The 16,691-nt window shown below is 29.3% G+C and overlaps 2 protein-coding genes across 2 annotated transcripts; both read left to right on the forward strand.

Annotated features, from left to right (window-relative positions):
- Positions 1-7,568: 7,568 nt before the first annotated feature.
- LOC112686558 lies at positions 7,569-8,054 on the forward strand. The gene has a single exon (XM_025558907.1). It carries the CDS (start codon positions 7,569-7,571, stop codon positions 8,052-8,054), a length of 486 nt encoding a protein of 161 aa, XP_025414692.1.
- A 1,356-nt stretch (positions 8,055-9,410) lies between these two features.
- On the forward strand, positions 9,411-9,887 carry LOC112686559 (tigger transposable element-derived protein 4-like). Its single transcript, XM_025558908.1, has one exon. It carries the CDS (start codon positions 9,411-9,413, stop codon positions 9,885-9,887), a length of 477 nt encoding a protein of 158 aa, XP_025414693.1.
- The last annotated feature ends 6,804 nt before the right edge of the window (positions 9,888-16,691 follow it).

The raw sequence follows: 16,691 nt of genomic DNA on the forward strand, positions 1-16,691 counted from the left end.
TACTACACTAGTTTGGTCCCGAATTATTTTAGGTACTATACTAGTTGGATCCTGGATTTTTATAGGTAGTACACTAGTTGGATCCTGAATTATTTTAGGTATACACTAGTTCCTGAATATTTTTTGATAAGTAATACATTATACTAACATTTCCTTCCTATTTTAACAGACTTAGGACTGTCCACGATCTATTTAGACCACAGGATCACATTTTTTTTAAAATTCTATAATTTATATAATATTTTTATATAATAGTAATGGAAAGTTAGTATAGTGTAATAAAAATATTATAATAATTTAAAATTTTATACAATAATATGAATACAATTTTAATATTTTTAATATTTTTACCAACACAATTCTAATAATTTAAATTTTAATGGAAAAGAAACTACATATAAAAAAAAAACAATAAAAAACGTTTTTCACCATATCTGTGGTCGAAATAGAATATATACAGTCCTAAGTCTATTAAAATGGGAAGGAAAATGTTAGTATAATGTAGCACTTACCAAAAAATATTCAGTAACTAGTGTAATACCTAAAATAATTCAGAATCCAATTAGTGTACTACTTATAAAAATCCGGGACCCAACTAATACACTACCCAGAGCCGTGTCAAACATTTCAGCGTCCCGAAGTAAAATTTTGTACGGAGCCACTGGGCACAGGTAGCATATTAAGTGCAGATAAGGGTGCTCCTTTACTTTTAAAAAACTACGGCGCCCTGGGACAATTACCTCCTTTGATCCCCCCTTAATATGGCCCTGACACTACCTGAGATTAGCCCCTATTACTCGGGACCCAACTCGGATAATTCGTATACAGTATACTGTGTGCAACAAAACAATTAGATTGATGAAATATATCTGATGTTAATAAAAACTTGTTTTCGTCCATCACTCAAATGCATACTTACGTGATCAAAATATGTGCATAATAATAATAATGTTTCATAAAATTCCTGGTACCGTTATAAAATATATTAAAAGCAGTCACTTTAGCCAGTAATCAATTGATCGATAAATATCAGGCAAATGTAAGATGCGCAATTGGTACACTGACCCTAAAATATATGCAGCGTAATTGGTACACTGACTGTAAAATATATGCAGCGCAATTGGTATATTGATCCTAAAATACAAATTTTGTTATTGGTCCATGCCCGGTATACTAATTTCGTTCATGAGTAACGGATCAGGGCTCCGAAACCAATATTTATGTGATGCGGTTGACTTATTATATTATAAATACCTAATATACCTATTATATATACCTATTATAATTGTGGACAAACGACGGCGTCACAGCAGGTGACAACTATTAAAATTTTCTTGTTTAGTTCAAATATTAATAATATTCATCTAATTGATAAATTTATATATTTTATAGATACATAATACACAAGAAACATGTAATTCTAGACGTTTAATGTGTATATGTTTTACTAAACAAAAGTCTAGAATTCTGTTTCTTAAATATATATCATATTATAGAAAAAACCAATAAAAATTATTAGTAACAGACTCCTATCGTACAATTTTGTATTGAATGTAATTAAAACTTAAATTAAGGCTTAAATGAAACATTTGATACTAGACAAACAAAATTTAACATATTCATTTACATTAAAATTAAATGTAGGTATTAAAAATAAAAATAAAAACGCAGAGGCGGCTCGAAGGGCTTAGAAAATGGGAGGGTAGTTAAAAAATATTCACCCGTTTATAAAAAATATGAAATATAATTAAGTATTCATTTGAAAGAAATTGAATAAAATGAAAAATATTTTAATATTTTATGTTTTAATATAATGTCAAAATAATTTTCAATGTTGTTGAAATACGGTCTCCGAATTCCGATAAAATTTTATTGGTTCGAAAATGAATTAATAACATTTTGATCGGTCAGCAATTATATATTTCAACACGGGCAATATATTTCCCTTTATGCAGTCACAACAAAAGAATCGGTGGAACGTGGGATTCGAGCAAGGTTTTGTAAGGTGCACCTGCAAAAAATAATTTCTAATTTCAGCGATAAAAATTATTGTTTGGAGAAAAAAAACAATATTATGTGTAACATTTTCAATACCACGATAAGTTTGCTTAGCCAAAACAAATAATACATTTCTTATACTCATCCTAATTGTTGTATAATAAATAAATACATATATAATAATAAATATATTATTATTAAATATTTTTTTAATGTAATTTAAAATATACTCATTTATACTTATTCCTAGTTAAAATTAGTGTAAAAATTAATTTTGAAAACCTATTTTCACAAAATAATTCTAATTTTCACCAATACATATTCAGGCACTAAGCAGTACAAAATAAATATAAAAAACAAAAAATAAAGACTAGTTCCAGTGTTGAAGGTCCTTTTTAACTATAGTTTTAACGCTCAACTAATCAAAACTCGTTTGCCGAAAGATGTCTGAGAAAAGTAGATTTCGTTGATTATAATATACCTAAACATTTTAATAATATTACGAAAGTATTAGAAATTAATTTCTATTATTTGACCTTGTTGTGTGTGCGACATTTTACTATTGATTTTATTATTTTAGATGTTTTATCACTTAACATAATAATGAATCGTTGTACTCTTGTTAAACAAAGACGGTTATGCTAATACTATTGTAATACGATTTTATACTCTTTATACTAAGCAAACATCATTGTTAATTAGAATAATAGTCCATGTCACTACATTTACCATGCCATTATAATAGTCATACGAATAAACAAAAAAATAAATAAACCTAAAACCGTTCCAATTGGTATGCTAACATTATATTTGAATGAATATAAATAAATTTAGGCATGAATTAGAATACGTATAATGCATTGACTGCGAAACATAAGTCAATTCATTTCAGATATGGTGTATACGAGGTGTATACTGATGCCGAATAATATTATCAATAGATGGTAATCATAGTCGCAAAGTTCATACAGTTCATTAGCACAAAAAATACTATACCTACACATGTTCGTCTATTTCATTATTATTTAAATTCTAATGCCTACATCATGTAGGCTACATGCTAACGCGCATCGGACAAAACTGAACGAGGAACGAGGAGAGATATACATTTTGAAATAATTAGAACATTACAGTAAAGGTTAATAAACGTTCTGTATTCGGTATAATATTATGTACATTAATACCGCTAATAAACACTCGATGAAAATTAAATTGTAGAACAGTACAAAAATACTGTAAGAAAAAAGAAAAGTATTGGTATTCACGAAGACAATAAACCAAACATTTAATTACATTACATTAAATACTGCACGTATGTAACGATAATATTCTAGAGAAGTGGTAGAGGTGGTGTATCATCTTTTGGGACATAATTTTCGTATGCTATTATATAAAAATATGATGTTTCAGTTTTTTCGATAATTCTACTTTTAAGGTATGAGCTACCACCTATAATAAGTTTAAAAATATTATTAAAATAAATGTATGAACACAACGAATATTATTTTAAATAATTTTATTAATGTATACAATATAATTAATTGTACAAAAATAATATTTCTTTAAATGTTTAATAATTTTTTTTTTTAGAAAACATGTAATTTATATATTATATAATATTTAATTTTAGAATATTTACAAACATTAAGTACTTTTTTTTGTATTTAATTCCCAAAAGTTTTATCGTAATTATTCTTCCGGTTAAATGTAAATATTTCTAATATATTATGCAAGGACGTTGTTTGTTAATGTTATTTGTCATTGTATATTTTTCGAACCGACTTTATTAGATTATTGAATTAAATTATTTTCTTAACGATCAAATTTTATATGTGCGTACAAATTCCAATATTTATATTGGTAGATAATACATTTTGAAAATCTTCAATGATTAGCAAATTTACTAATCTATTATTTAATTATAATAATCGAACGCAAGTACTGGTCTTGCAAAAACTCGTTTTATTTTATAAATTCATTTTCAATAGTTATCGCACATAAGTGATTAAACTCGGTGAATTCTTAGTAATTTCCAATAAACTTTAATGATAAATACTGTGATAGAATATTTTTTGAATGTGATGCAAACATAAATCGAATACTACTAAGTAATTTATAATAAATTGAACATATATGTATTTAGTTTATTCAAATCTGCATTATCTATTGACTATTTGTAACGTTATTTGATGTAATATATAAATGTCAAACAGTTTAAAACTAATATTCGAATCACTTATTATAATTAGATACAAAATGTAAATGTTTGAACTAAAAAAAAAACTTATGATTTATATTACTTAATTTTATAGTTTTAATTTCAAATACTAATTACGTCTATAAACGAATAACTCGTACCATAATATACATCCATAATGTTACTAATGAGGCATATTCATTTACATATATTTAAATCGAGTTAATTTAATCATTCCTTGCCTGAAGTCAAAACTATATTTTTTATTTGTTTCCAAATGTTCTGATTTATTTATTTTTGTTATTATTATCTACTAATTATAATTATTATTATTTTTATTTTCTTAAAAAATTCTACAAACAATACAGAATTTAATTACAATATATTTAATAAGCGATGGATATAAAATTAACGTTGAATAATCAGAGCCGTCTTAAAGATTTTTAGGGCTTGAGTCAAAATAATTCAGAGACCTTTCAATCTTCACATTAATGTACGAATATGATAAAAAATAAAAAATGCAAAATGTTGATAAATATATTTTTTTATACCTCAACTAATAAATGTCATTTAAGTGCAATGATACAATTAATAACATTTTTAATAACTTCTCAACAATGTATTACCAGTTACCACATTTAATTAAAATTTAATTTATTCCTAGATAATTGATTAACAGCCATAGAAAACAAGAACTTGGATGTTGACACGTTGATACTCGCGATAACGAATTTCTACGTAAATCTGGATAAAATTATGTCATTTTTACACTCTGACAATAACCATAATAAATTACAGTTATAACTATTTAGAAATTAAAATAACTGAAAATGCAACATATATAATAGCCCTTAAATATAAATTTAAATTCATTTTATTTAATTAAAATTATTAATATTTAATAAATAAAAATAGTTTAGAAATAATATATTAATATCAATAATCTTTAATAGGAATGCCAAATATTTCTGATCAATCTGTACTTTAAGGGGACCCCTTTAACATTTTTCTGAGGCTGGGGTAAAATGGTCCCCTTGGCGACGGTATTTTAAGTAATTGAAATTGGGAAATTATCTAGCGTTAACACTCCTCACGTTTTTTGTTATTGCAAGATACCAAAGTAAAAATTCCCTACATAATTTTCTTTTGAGTTTTTCGTGCGTTAACAGCAACTATGTTCGTTGACAGTTTAGTGATCAGAGGATTAATGCGTGATTGGAGTTTATTATGAAATCTGGTGTAAAAAAATTTGGAAATTTGATTAAAGGTTTAAGCTTAGAGATCCATGTGAAGGTTATTGTTTTTTATGTACCAGAACACAGAGGAAATTAATTTTGCTTAAAAGTTATGACTGATATTGAATTTTAAAATTATTATAATCTCAAAATGTATATACCTATAAATAATTAATATTTTACTGGGTCTGAAATATATTTATATTTATATTTATAAATTTAAATATAAATATATTTATATTATATTATAAATATATATATTATTATTATTATATATATATATATGTTATTATTATTATATTATATATTTATATTTATGATTCATGAATATAAATACAGTCAATATTGGTATTATTTTAAAGTCTGTTATTTTCTCCATTTTAATGCGCTTACCTCTGACGTTCATAATAATAAAGTTTGTTGAATTGATTATACGATGTATAAATTAAACTTAAACCAACAATTTAAATACTTATTGAACTTTTCGCACAAAAGTTTACTTATATTATGGTGTATGGATAAGATTAAATTGATTGCTTCTAAAATATGTCACTCACCCCCAATGCGTCATTGTGCGGATTATTATCGAAAACAAGTATAGTATCTATATATAGTAACTTCTTTATTTAAACGAGATAATTGGTTGAGTTTCCTGTTGTCCATTGATGCGTTATAACAACAATATTTACGTGGAAACATGTTTGCGAACGTAGATATAGTCCTAACTACTGCTACATAGTACATAAAAGTATAAATACTTAGTAGGTATGAACTAAACTCGGATGACGGATTATAATTATAAAACGAATAAACCATTCCGATTATCAAGAATTGTTTTTAACATATAGATCACCATATCTATTTGACCTTGGGTGACTTATCTGTAAATAAAAATTTGTTCTCGCGGTCCACGAGACATTAAAATAAATTATTACTCATTTTATAGCTTTTAAGATTTGATTATCTCTTATCCATGTCTGTACACTATTTTTTATTTGAAAAACCTTAATCTGTACACAATGATGTAAGACTAAGTACAAATATATTACAATTTAATTATAAGTCACTTATTAAATTTAAAAAAAAAATTAAAGTATAAAATTACAGTTTTTAAACTATACATACGATTCATCAGTTTTGATTTTCAACTAGATTTCATATAAGAATGCCGGCCTCGCCGAAATAAACCTTACAGATGCTTATATACATAAACATATTTTTGTGACAAGTTACCGACTTTCATTTTTTATTTATGAACTAGTACGATTGCCTATATTATTCCGTACATATATATTAAAACACTTTTAAATAACAAAATTAACAGGTTTTATAAATGTAAAAACGGGTTTTGAATAATCACGAACTATAATATCCATATTGACCGGTTTTTTCGACTGATTCGAACCATTAGAAGAATAAACCGTAATGAATAAATTTTATCGGTATGTAGCCCTGGTCGAACTGTTAGTAATTTACATCGATTTAATGAGTAGGAGGCATATGTTGGTATTCGGCAACAATGTTCGAAAGACACGTGTTTATCGCACGAATTATGTAATTGTAAATCACAATATCGTTCTCCTGAAACCGTCGTTTGTCCCGGGCTAACCGTGTAGTATTTCTGAAGGGATCTAAACGAACGGCAAACTCGTTGAACACATGAACGCCGTGTGTACGGTTTTTATCGCGTTGCCGCGGATAATGGTCGGCCGATTTTTCGTGGGCTATGTAAACGTTCGAAAAGATTTGTGTACGCGAACGGGGGGGGGGGGGAATAAAAATATTGTTCGTGTCGTCGGACACGTGCGCGATGTATAACATCGTCACATCCCACCCCGCCACCACCCAACCACCCACCGTGATCAGTTTTCGGCGACGTGTGTAGTGGAATCCCTGCGAAGGTGAAATATCCAATCGTGACTATGGTAACGGAACGAGACCACCTGTCCGGGGACGACGGACGACGGTGACATGTCGGGGGAAGGGGTGGGGGGTGAAGGAGCGAGAAAGAGAGCGCGTACGCAATACATCAATATAACACGTCGTGCCTTTGTAACAGTGTGTTGCGGTACTTCGATCCGTGTTACGAGACACTCGCCCGGACACTAGCCGCCGGCCAACGCGACAACGTGTACGACATGCCGCGAGTCCACGCGCCGTGCGACAAGAACCGGCCGACGGCGGGGTTCGATCAGTTCGAGCTGCGCGGCGGACAGATGATCGTCGGTTGCAAGTGTACCCGGAACGACGGGATGCAGCACGAGTGCTTGCGAACCAAGTGCATGGGCCGACCGCCGTGCCTGACGTTTCCCGTGGCCACCTGCGCGCCCAGTCAACCGTGCCCGTTAGCGGACAACGGCGGCGGCGGCGGCGGCGGCGGCGGCTCGTGGACGGGGGCAGAACGGCCACCGGTGAACAGACGACCTGGGGCGGCGGCTGACGAGGATCGCGACCGTTCGCGAGCCGCCACTGCTGCCGCGCGTCGCCTACGTCGTAGGGCCGTCGACCAATACGACGACCGGCCGGCGTTCAGAGCGCTGTTCGAACCGTGTCGGGTGCACGCCAGAAAACCCAAGGCCGATTGCCGCCCGCCAGCCACCGACGGCGCCACTAAACGTCAATAACGATGTGTACATTGCGCGCCGTACAAATATAATACGCGATAAAAGGAAAACGGAACAATGACATCGTTGTGTATCCCGCTGCCGTAGCCGTCCGTTGTAACGATAACAATAATAATCATATTATTATTTATATAACATTTGTCTTATCCATTTTTCTCCCACCCTCCCGACAAACAGAAACAATATTGAAATGTTAACAATGACGTAACGTTCGGCGTTTCGTTTCGGCTTCACGCGGGCCGATGTTGAAAAGAAAATCGACCGAATTCTTATCGCGCGCGTGCGCTTATCGCATCGCTGCCGACGCCGGTGGCCGCGTTACGTTTGTGTCCGTCCGCGTGTGCGGCCGTGATTATCAGAGCCGTAACTAGGGTGAGCCGAGTGAGCCACTTGCCTTGGTCGCCTGAAGCTGGGGGGCGCAAAAATATGAAATGATTAACTTAAGAAACGGTATTAGTTATTGTACAGTACTGTATAGTTGACAATACAATATTAAAATATTTTACATTAATACACACCGTCCCGTAAACGTAATACAGTAAAACCTCTTTATAACGGACACTCTGTTAGACGGAATCTTCCTTATAACGGAAAATATCAATAGTCCCGGTTCAAATAATATATTAAATTGACTTCTTTAAGACGGAACCTCTACAAAACGGAAACGAAAAATGTTCGTAATCCAATTAGTAAAAATACTCTCTGTAAAACGGAAAATAGAATTATTTAAAGATAAATTACACTTTCATAAGTATAAATTATACGTATATAATATATATGTTTGATAACAAGATAATCTAAACTTCATCATTATCTGAAATATCATTCGACGGTATCTTTTCACGATTGTCATACTGATTTTTTTATTATTAAAGATTAGATATGTACATATGTACATACCTTTAACGTATTTTAACGTATTTTTGTTAATATGAACTGCCCAGTCGTCTTTTTTCTGTCGAATTGTTCATATCATTTAGTAAACGTGCAGTGCTCACCGTCTGTTTTATCGTTGTGATTTCGTTTGTTTTCGTACTGTTTTTTACTCGCTTATATGCCACGTACAGCTCTGACTTAGTCCGATAAAGTTAAACTAATCGAGTTGAAGGAGATACAAAAACTAAGTACGAAAGAACTTATTACTAAATTTAAATGTGGAAAAACTCAAGTTTACGACACGACAAAAAATAAAGAAAAGATTATGGATGAATGGGTAAATAGCAAAAACTCGGGAAAGAGTAAAAGAGTGAAAACTCCCTCATTTGAACAAATTGACCAATAGAGTTGTATGAGTGGTTTATTAGCGTTCGGTCAAAAAATTTGCCAATTTCCGGTCCAATTATACAAACAGAAGCTATGAAATTGGCTAAAAAAATGAATGTCAAAGATTTCAAGGCTTCGAACGGTTGGCTAGAAAAATTTAAAAAAAGGCATGACATTGTTTGGAAACAAGTTAGTGGTGAGGCTAATGACGTTAATCAAGAAACTGCGGTGGAGTGGAAGCAAAAAATATCAAGACTCATTGCTGGATACGAAGTAAAAGACGTGTGCAATAATGATGAAACGAGTCTTTTTTTCAGAGGTATTCCTACTAAGTCACTAGTATTGAAAAGTGAATCTTGTTCTGGAGGGAAAGAAGCAAAGGATCGCTTAACAGTGGTCATGTATAGTAGTATAGCTGGAGAAATTAGGAAGCCATTGGTAATTGGCAAGTCTAAAAAACCACGGTGTTTTAAAAATATGGATATTTCTCCATTACCTGTCATATGGAAATTTAATAAAAAAAGCCTGGATGACAACAGAGATAATAGAGCAGTGGTTGCGTTATTTTAACGCAGATATGCGATCTCAGAATAGAAACATCCTTATATTCTTAGATAATGCTGCATGACACCCAAAGATCGAGCTATCTAATACGAAAATACTTATGCTGCCCCTAAATACCACATCGATCACCCAACCAATGGATCAAGGAGTGATTTACACGTTTAAGTCTTACTACCGTAAGTTTTTGCTACAATCGTTATTATGTAAGATGGATAATTGTTCTTCAGCTTATCAGTTTGCTATATCAATAAGTGTTTAGGATGCAGTCAACTGGATAGCGTTGGCTTGCGATAATGTAAAAGTTGAATGTGTGCAAAATTGTTTTCGTAAAGCCGGGTTTCTTTCAAATGAAGGAACCAATACCAATGGTATAGATTTACCAGAAAATGCTTTGAAAGATATTAATGAGGAATGCGTTATAGCCAATGTTGATGTAGAAGATTTTATTACATTTGACAGTAAATTAGAGACGCACCAAACTTACGATTCGGCGATTTTTTTAGAAGAAGAAGAAAAATTAGTAGAAAACGATGATAATGATGATAGTAAGACCAACGATGAGCCAAAAATAAAATATTTTAAAACTGCAATCTCATACTTAGAAGAATTACAAAAGTTTTCAGCCACCATTTCAAATTCAAATCTATTAGAACTTACAACAAAAGCCCGAGAATGTGCTGAACGTGCTGCTCTTAAACACAAAAAGCAATCAAATATTAAAAACTATTTTTCTTAATTATAAAAAAGGTACAAATATTACTTCTATTTTTTTTAGTAATATACACAAAACAAATTTAAATATTAAGTCATATATATATATAATAATCTTATTGTATAAATTCACGTTTTATGAGGTATTAACCTAAAATATAATTTTTTTAACATATACATACACATACATATATTCTTGAAACATTTTTTTTTTACATCTCTAAGACGGAAAACTCTTTATAACAAAAAATTTGTTGGTCTCAAGCGATTCCGTTATAAAGAGGTTTTACTGAATTATATTTTCAGTATAAAATATATTTCTTCGTTGATTACTCGTTTATAACTTTACAATTATTGAATAATTTTTAGTATCTATTATTATAAATTATTATTATTATTATTATTATTATAGTTTTATATTTTGTTATTAATAGTATATATTATGTAATCTCTATGACTGTTTTTCGTTTCATCGGCGATTGGTTGGTATCTGCTTACGGCGCTTTCCATTACCGCACAAACATGACCCAATACCGCACAAAATGCATAACCCAATACCGCACACAAAAATAGTACGATACTTAATACTCTGCTTAATATCTAAATTATATTTGCTGACGCAAAAGCAAGGAAAATTAAATTATAAATAATAATTGTTTTAAATGATTCTATTATATTTTTATTATTATCAACTATTATTTTGAAACATCTAATAATTTGTAAATATGAAATTTATTTGTTTACCGTAATATAAGATGATAAATAATAATTATATACTTGTGGCTAACAAATGTTATTTCTTGTTTTGCTAATCACAATTTTCCAGATATTTCCTAATCGTATTATACATATTAAAAGCTTTGAGTGTGACAACCCTACAACCTAGGAGGCGCGTTGCTTCAATTCTGTCTCAGGATAAAAAATGTCTCTGTACGGCTCTGTTGATTACGTACAATGACAAGATTCCGGACGGGATGCTTATCGGAAAGGACTGTTTAAAAATCACCGTAGAAAAAAAATCGAATACGATTCGACGTTACATCGTCGTCAGTCGTTAACGTTTATCGAAATCACTCGCATTACTCGTTTTGAAAATACGATCAAACGTGCAACTCTTATAATTTACCCATCCGAAGAGGAAAACTCGATATTTGTAATATTAAATAACTCTATAGCTGCCATTGGTTTTACTTTTGCACATGACGTCTTACATTTTTTCTCTCTTTATAGTTGCTTAGATCAGTTTTTATTCAAACGGCAAGCATTCCTTAATAATACAATGGAATTCATATAAAATAATAAACTGCGCACGAGAAATAAATATTATAACGTACATTGTACACCGAAACGGGTTTGGGGTTTTTTTTTCAACTATATTGCCTTATTATTTAGTCTAAATTACTCAAAGAAATTCATAAGGTTTCGAGCGTTTTTGACGCCTTGCAAGTTACCGAGAATTTATTATTTATATTTCTTTCATAAAATATATTTTTATAATTGTATTGTTTAACGTGTTTGGTATTAATAAATATCAATTTATGCGATAATGGTTTGGTCCGCATTTATACGTGTGCGAGTGTATATTCAGCAAAATCTAAGAAAGTTTATTTTTAAAAAAAAAACACAGCATTGTATAAACTATAATTAAAGTAAACATATATATTGATGTTTTTATAAATTGTATTAGACACTATATATAGCATTATATTTATGTATATAAATATGGTTACTTTGATTATTGTTTACACACTGCTATGTGTTTTTAAAATGGACTTTCTTGGATTTTACTACATATATACTCACGCACGTATATCTAGAGACCAAATTATTATCAGTTTAATAGTACATTTATTAATGTCAAACATCGTTAAAATTATTTTTATACGGATTTTTCTCGAAGAAATACAAATAGTACGATACTTATTATTATAACTGAAAGCGTATTAGAAACATATTTTGGATCAGGCAATGTAAATTAAAACTGTCTGCAATAACGTTTTAAAGACCTTAAGGAAATTTATTGATTCCCTGATACGTCAACCACTCCTATATATAATAATATATGTTCTAAATAGGCAGTGTTGGACTTAGAGGGTAGCAAAGAAGTCAGTTCCCCTCCCCGTGGAAATTTTTTGGGGAAAGCAATATCTTAAATCGAAAAAACAAAAATTTTGAAGTTTTTTAATGTATTATAATTTTTAGATAAATTTAAATAATAATTATATATATATTTATTATAAAATAATTATAATAAATCATTGAAAAATGTGTATTACAAATGATAATAATATTATATTATATCATCTACCACAGAATTATCAGATGAATTAGCGTTCAGCATAAATAATTAGTACCTAACATATTACGCTCGGATCGATACATTTATAATTTTGTTCGTATTGTATTATTTTCTTGTGTACGTTTTATACTATATCTGAACAGCAATAAAAACACTGACACATTATTGTGTTTTTTATATGCCCGTATGGCTATATTATAATGTATAACCATCACATTATTAAATTTGATATTAATAGTTTAAAATTAATTATTTGTAAACTATCAAGCATTTATTTTTATTGCTCTACCGTCTATTCGACCATCTTGTTTCGTAGGATGTAGTCGTAATCTCGTCAACTGTTTAGTCATATTGACTGAAAAACAAACTAGCTTAATATTTCCTAACAGGATTTTTTTTCAATCAATATAAGTAGAAAGCGCATACAGTGGTGTAATTTGGAATTGGTTCTGGGGTGGGATTTGTATATAAGTTTATACTATCATTCTAGTAGGGCTATGCCCTCCCATTCCCTCCTTAACCATTAAGTCTCATATATCTCAATATGATATTAATTTATTAATATAAATTAAATGAGGCAAATGGTATAATGATGATTTTCAAAGATAATTAAATAAACAATTAAATTTAATTAAATATATTTTTCATGAGTCATAATATTAATTCAATTTTTTTTTCTTTTTTTTGCCAAAATATTCAGTAGATACGTCATCGGTTTTCAACTGAATGTCCTGATACACTGATAACATAGTAAGTCCATTCAAGTGTATTTACCTATTAAGTATAGTGACGGTGCTAGAGTTTGCGAGACCCTATGCAAAATAAATGTCGGGATCTTATAATTTATAATAATAAAATATTTTAAGTTCAGTTAAATCAGAATCACGGGGCCTTAATTATAATTTAAGACGCGGGGTCCTGGACAACTGCCCCTATTGCCCACCCCCTCGCGCCGTCCCTGATTAAGTATTTAAGTTAGTATAAGTTCAGAATTATTATGTAATTTACAAAAACAATGATTATTACCTGACCCATTGTGTTACTGAGATAAGTTTTTACTTTTTTTAAAGTAAAAATGTTGAAATATGAATAAATAAAAAATATCAGTTCATTTTTTTAATTAGCCAAGTATTATGAAAAAATTTAAATTAATATATAGTATATATCTAACAAATATCATAGTATAGGTTACTTGTAAGATATTTATTTTCATCAGCCAAAGCATGTTTATGAACAAATAAACCTATATCATTTTGATGGTACTGTGCATTGCTACTTAAGCATTCGATCTTAAAATGTAAGAAGAATAAAGCATTTGTTTTAGTATATTAAGCTATAATGTGGTATTTTGTAGCACATGTCGAACATATTATAATATGTGCTGATAAATAATAGCATATATTTTTATATTTGTATACAACCAAATAACCAAATAGAAGCAATGTTGAAATAAAAATATACAAATAAACTTAAGAATTAAAAATGTTAATTTTTAATCATTAACTTTTCCTAACTTTGTACTTACAGGTTGTTCCACTGAAATCATTGATGTAGATTGATCTAATTCTTTATGTTTTACCTAAGAAAATATCCTTGTGTTATTAATTTTTAAATTTATGGGCATGTTTATGTCATAATAATTACATAGAAATAAGAAATACATAAATGTATGGACATTTAGATTATTTCAAAAAATAGTTCAACTTTATACCACAAGTTCTTTGCTATGTTGGTCTTGATCTGCATCACATTTTGACAAGCTGTTTTCTTGATCAATTTCTTTACCTTTTTTTTGAAAAAAAGAAATAAAGGCATTGGACTATATTTTTATTTTTAATTTAATAATTTAATATGTAATTTAGTAATATATTAAAATTACACTATCACACAATAGAGATACATCCACAGTTAAAGAAAATCGGATATTTTTTCATAATAGTTATTCCACAAAATACTGTTATTTATTTCAAGAAATAACGTATTTTTATTTTAAAGTAAACCAAATACTGTACTTTTATAAATAAAAAATAATCTTAAGTTATATAATACATACTTCAAAGAAGTTATTTGAAATAGAGAAAAATGAGAAATGAGAAAAATATTGCTTCATTTCTTTCATGAAATCCAATTCTTTGATTCGTGACATCAAACGATAGTAATTTATATTTTATTTATATATTTTTTGCTATTTTTTATAAAGAGCAAAATAATGTTTAAAACATTTTCCTTTTAAAAATGATACTTTATTTTTTTTTAATGTTACATAATCGAATTTTGTTCACTAATTGGCTCAGAGTGTAGCTATACCTTATATATATATATGGTTAGTAGGCTATAAATATTTTTGTGTAAAATGAGAAAAATATTGCTTTATATGTTTCATGAAATTCGATTCGTTAATTCGTGATATCAAATGCTTGTAATTTATATTTTATTTCTTTACTTATTTTCTATTTCTTATAAAGAGCAAAATAATGATTTCATCATTTTTCTTTTAAAGATAATATCTTAGTTTTCTAACGTTATATAATCGAATTTTGTAAGCTAATTGGTTTAGATTGTACCTATAATTGATGTCTATAGGTATTAATATTTTTATTAAAGAAATATGTATAACTTGGGAAATATGTAAAGACTGTTCCATCGAAATTCTAACAATAATTATTTATTAATTAGGTATTTACTTTTAGAGAATACAATACTTAAAAATGTATTACATTTTTAATCACAAAACCTTTTATAAAAAATAGTTCTACTACTTAGCTTTTAGTATTAAACATTATTCATATTTTTGACAGATTTAAAATTCGCGTACTCTTTATACATTTATATACTATTTACGTAGTTTCTGGAATATTTGTATTTTAATAATAAATAAACCACCTTTACACAATGGCGCAACTAGGTTTTATGGGGTCTTGTTGCAAACATTAATTTGAAGGCCCTTTAAAAAATGTTTACCATAATTTAATTTATTAAGCATAATAATTAAAACGATGCAATATTAACTAATTAATATCAACGGTTTGTAACTGGTCTGGTCTTAGTAAATATAAAAAATTTTAATATTCAATTAAACCAAAGTTTACTTGAAAATATTTTAATAGTTTTAAAATAATATTTATCTATACAGTACAAAAAATATAAAAGTACAAAAATTTTTGGAGTTATCATATAAATAAAATGTATGTGTCTGTTTTTCGCTAATAAAAAATGGTCCTACTAGTGTCTAGTCGCAGGCCGCAGTATAAAATAGAAATACAATTTATAATATCACGGACGACGATGTTGGTCATTCAAAACGCGTATATAAGAATGTAATTTAATTGTACAGAAACACCCAAGCACATGGTTATGAGACTTCGTTTATTGTATATAGTATACTATTATAATAAAAATAATATTAAGATAAAATTAAACAAACATTATTGATTATAACGAATTGTTTTTAGAAAAATTGATGTTCCAAATAAAGAATAATGAAATTATTATATTATTTGTTTTTCATTTCACATTTTGTTTAATACCCTTATCTCTGGAACTATCATGCAAGACGACTATCAGTCTACTAGTTGTATATAATAATACACTAATATTTTTAAAAATAATAATCGACTATAATGACCGATAACGAACGACGAAAGTTTACGTTGGTAATTTCAATAATAAACTATTCAATATAGTAAATGGTCCTCTTCTTCTTCTTCTTCTTCTTCGTCTCCTTCGCCTTTTTCCCAACTATTTGGGGTCGACCATCCTTGTCCACTCGTATCGATTTTCTACATCCCCTACACACACAC

Source organism: Sipha flava, unplaced genomic scaffold (genome assembly GCF_003268045.1).
Source record: "Sipha flava isolate LNK unplaced genomic scaffold, YSA_version1 314_pilon_pilon, whole genome shotgun sequence".
NCBI classification, from domain to species: domain Eukaryota; kingdom Metazoa; phylum Arthropoda; class Insecta; order Hemiptera; family Aphididae; genus Sipha; species Sipha flava.

Excerpts from the sequence above, each read along its gene's own strand:
- LOC112686558 (XM_025558907.1), top strand. The coding sequence starts at position 7,569 with ATGCCGCGAGTCCACGCGCCGTGCGACAAGAACCGGCCGACGGCGGGG.
- LOC112686559 (XM_025558908.1), top strand. The coding sequence starts at position 9,411 with ATGAAATTGGCTAAAAAAATGAATGTCAAAGATTTCAAGGCTTCGAAC.